Genomic DNA, 2528 nt, shown 5'->3' with positions numbered 1-2528 from the left:
CCTCCTCCTCCTCTCTCCCTCTTTCTTCTCCTGTCCTCACTTCTCCCTCCTCCTCTCTCCCTCTCCCTCCTCCCCCTCCTCACTTCCCCCTCCTCCTCTCCCGTGTGTCCAGCCCCCAGTGCAGCCCTCTCCTGGTGCTTCTCCTTGTCCAGGCTCAGCAGCACATCACTGCAGACCGCACCGGGAGCCACCGCCGGCAGCAGGCCTACATCACGCCCACGATGGCCCAGGCTCCGTACTCCTTCCCGCACAACAGCCCCAGCCACGGCACTGTGCACCCCCACCTGGCCGCCGCCGCCGCTGCCCACCTCCCCACCCAGCCCCACCTCTACACCTACACGGCGCCCGCGGCCCTGGGCTCCACCGGCACCGTGGCCCACCTGGTGGCCTCCCAAGGCTCGGCACGCCACACCGTGCAGCACACTGCCTACCCGGCCAGCATCGTCCACCAGGTCCCCGTGAGCATGGGCCCCCGGGTCCTGCCCTCGCCCACCATCCACCCGAGTCAGTATCCAGCCCAGTTTGCCCACCAGACCTACATCAGCGCCTCTCCAGCCTCCACCGTCTACACTGGATACCCACTGAGCCCCGCCAAGGTCAACCAGTACCCGTACATATAGACACTGGGAGGGGGCACGGGCGAGGGCGGGAGCTGGGCGTCTGGCACTGAAGACGCCGCACAGCAGCAGTACAAGGGGCGGGGCGGGGACACTGCTGACACTTGAACTAGGAAGTGGGAGGACTGAGCAGAGAAGAGAACATTTTTAAAAAGAAGGGATTCAGGAGGGGATCTATGCTTTTTATTTTAAAAAGAAAAAGAAAAAAAAGAAAACGTCGGTAACAAAAACACAGCTCATGAACCCATTCTGCACCAAACTGGAAAGGAGAAGAGAGAGCGATGGAAGATTCCGGAAGGGGGGCCAGTTTCTGAAGAACTTTGTCTATGAACTTTTCAGAGGTTATTTTCATATGGCAGCAAGTGACATTTAAGAATTTGCTGTCAGGGACACCTGATATGGAAATCCAATAGGTTTTTCATGGTTGAACATGAGGATTAGGGATTTTTCCAGAACTCTGAAGGGTCAACAGCCCTAGAGGTCAGGCCGCTGTGGCCTGATGTGGGGGGTTGGGCTGTTCAGGCTCCTTGGGGGGAAGGGGGTGGCCAGGCCCAGGAAGCCCTCCCCGAGGGCACGTGTTCTCTTTCTGAGCACTCTGGATAAATCCCTAAGGAAGTTACTCCTCAAATGTCATTCATAATGTTTGTTCCAAACTTTAGTTTTTTCTTTCTGAAGATTTATTTTCTCTTTGAATCAATCCCTAGTCGCATAGCAGGGCTGGCGGGCGTTGCCGACACCCGGTGGAATGTAGCATTCTGCACCCGTTTCTGCTTTGTGTTCATCTCCCGTGATACCAAGAGACTGTCCTCAGTGTAACTGCACACAGTGATAGGGCACAGGCATGTAACCAACGCGGTGGCGTGGCCCAGGCGTGAGCGAGCGCCTGTGCGTCCTGGGCGCGGCCGGGCTCCCTCCTGACTTGACATCATTCCCTCCTAGTGCCTTACGGAACCGGAGCGCGAGGGTTTCCTTCCACGGTCCTCCAAGCCGCTGGCGGGCGAGTCGGAGCATCTCGGCACTTTTGTGCTGTTGAAACATTTTACTCTGGTCTTTCCTCTTTTTGTTTTTAAATTTTAATTTAATCTAATTTTAGTACCTGTTGTCTGTCTATGGCTGTTTGCTGGCAGAGGGGTGTCAGGGAGCTGGCAAGGCCGGAGAGCCCCCGGATGTTGAGATTGGGGGTGGACCTGGTGGGTGTGATGTTTTAGATGACTTTATTTGGACAGAGCAGGAGCCCCCCTTGCAGCCCCCCTCCTCCCCACCCCCACCCCCCACCGACTGTTCTACCTGTATGGCTGCTCTGCCATTTGTGGGGCCAGAGGTCCCTCTGTGTTGCAGAAACGCTGGCCTTGCTAGTGGCTGACTCCTTCCTGGTGTGGAAAGGACAGAGGAGAGGAGGCCGCCAGCCGCCTGCCACCTCCAGGCCGGCACACTTCCTGCCGCCTCTGCGGGCTGGAGCGCAGGCCTGGTCCCCAGCCGGTGCTCTCGCCTCCCCCAGGCCTCACTGTCGCACTGCCCCTCCCCTCTGGACCCTTCCCTCTGCAGACAGCCACCAGCCTGTGCTCGCTGCGGTCTCTCCCTCATTACCTGGGCCTGCCCACGGCACCACTTGGTTTTGGTTTTTGAGGGTCTGGTGGGCAGAAGGCAGGGGGACATTTATGGGGGTGACCAGGAGGCCTTCGGCCACCCCTTGGAGGTCCCTCCCGCCGCCAGTTAGGTTTCCAAAGAAATTGCCCTTTGCCCTCTTTGCACCTTTGATACATTCTGGACGTTTCTCAGGCTTGAACTGCTGGAGGCAGGTGGGGTCTCTGCTCACAGCAACTCACACTCATGAAGGTTAGGAGACTGTGTGGTCATAGTGAGGCTTTAAAGGGAGGCCCTAAACGTCGGCTCTCCACGCTGAGTCTTTAA

General features: G+C 57.9%; 1 protein-coding gene across 1 annotated transcript in view; it reads left to right on the top strand.

Annotated features, from left to right (window-relative positions):
* The window catches only part of HIPK2 (homeodomain interacting protein kinase 2), a 114560-nt gene extending 112848 nt beyond the window's left edge, over positions 1–1712 (top strand). Inside the window, exon 12 of the mRNA XM_023764819.1 lies at positions 69–1712. Coding sequence (XP_023620587.1) covers positions 69–620 — 552 coding nt within the window. The 3' untranslated portion in view covers positions 621–1712. The remainder of the gene's footprint in view (positions 1–68) is intronic.
* The last annotated feature ends 816 nt before the right edge of the window (positions 1713–2528 follow it).

This window comes from Myotis lucifugus, unplaced genomic scaffold (assembly GCF_000147115.1).
Source record: "Myotis lucifugus unplaced genomic scaffold, Myoluc2.0 scaffold_351, whole genome shotgun sequence".
NCBI classification, from domain to species: Eukaryota; Metazoa; Chordata; class Mammalia; order Chiroptera; family Vespertilionidae; genus Myotis; species Myotis lucifugus.
This window is presented reverse-complemented; position numbering and strand designations above follow the sequence as displayed.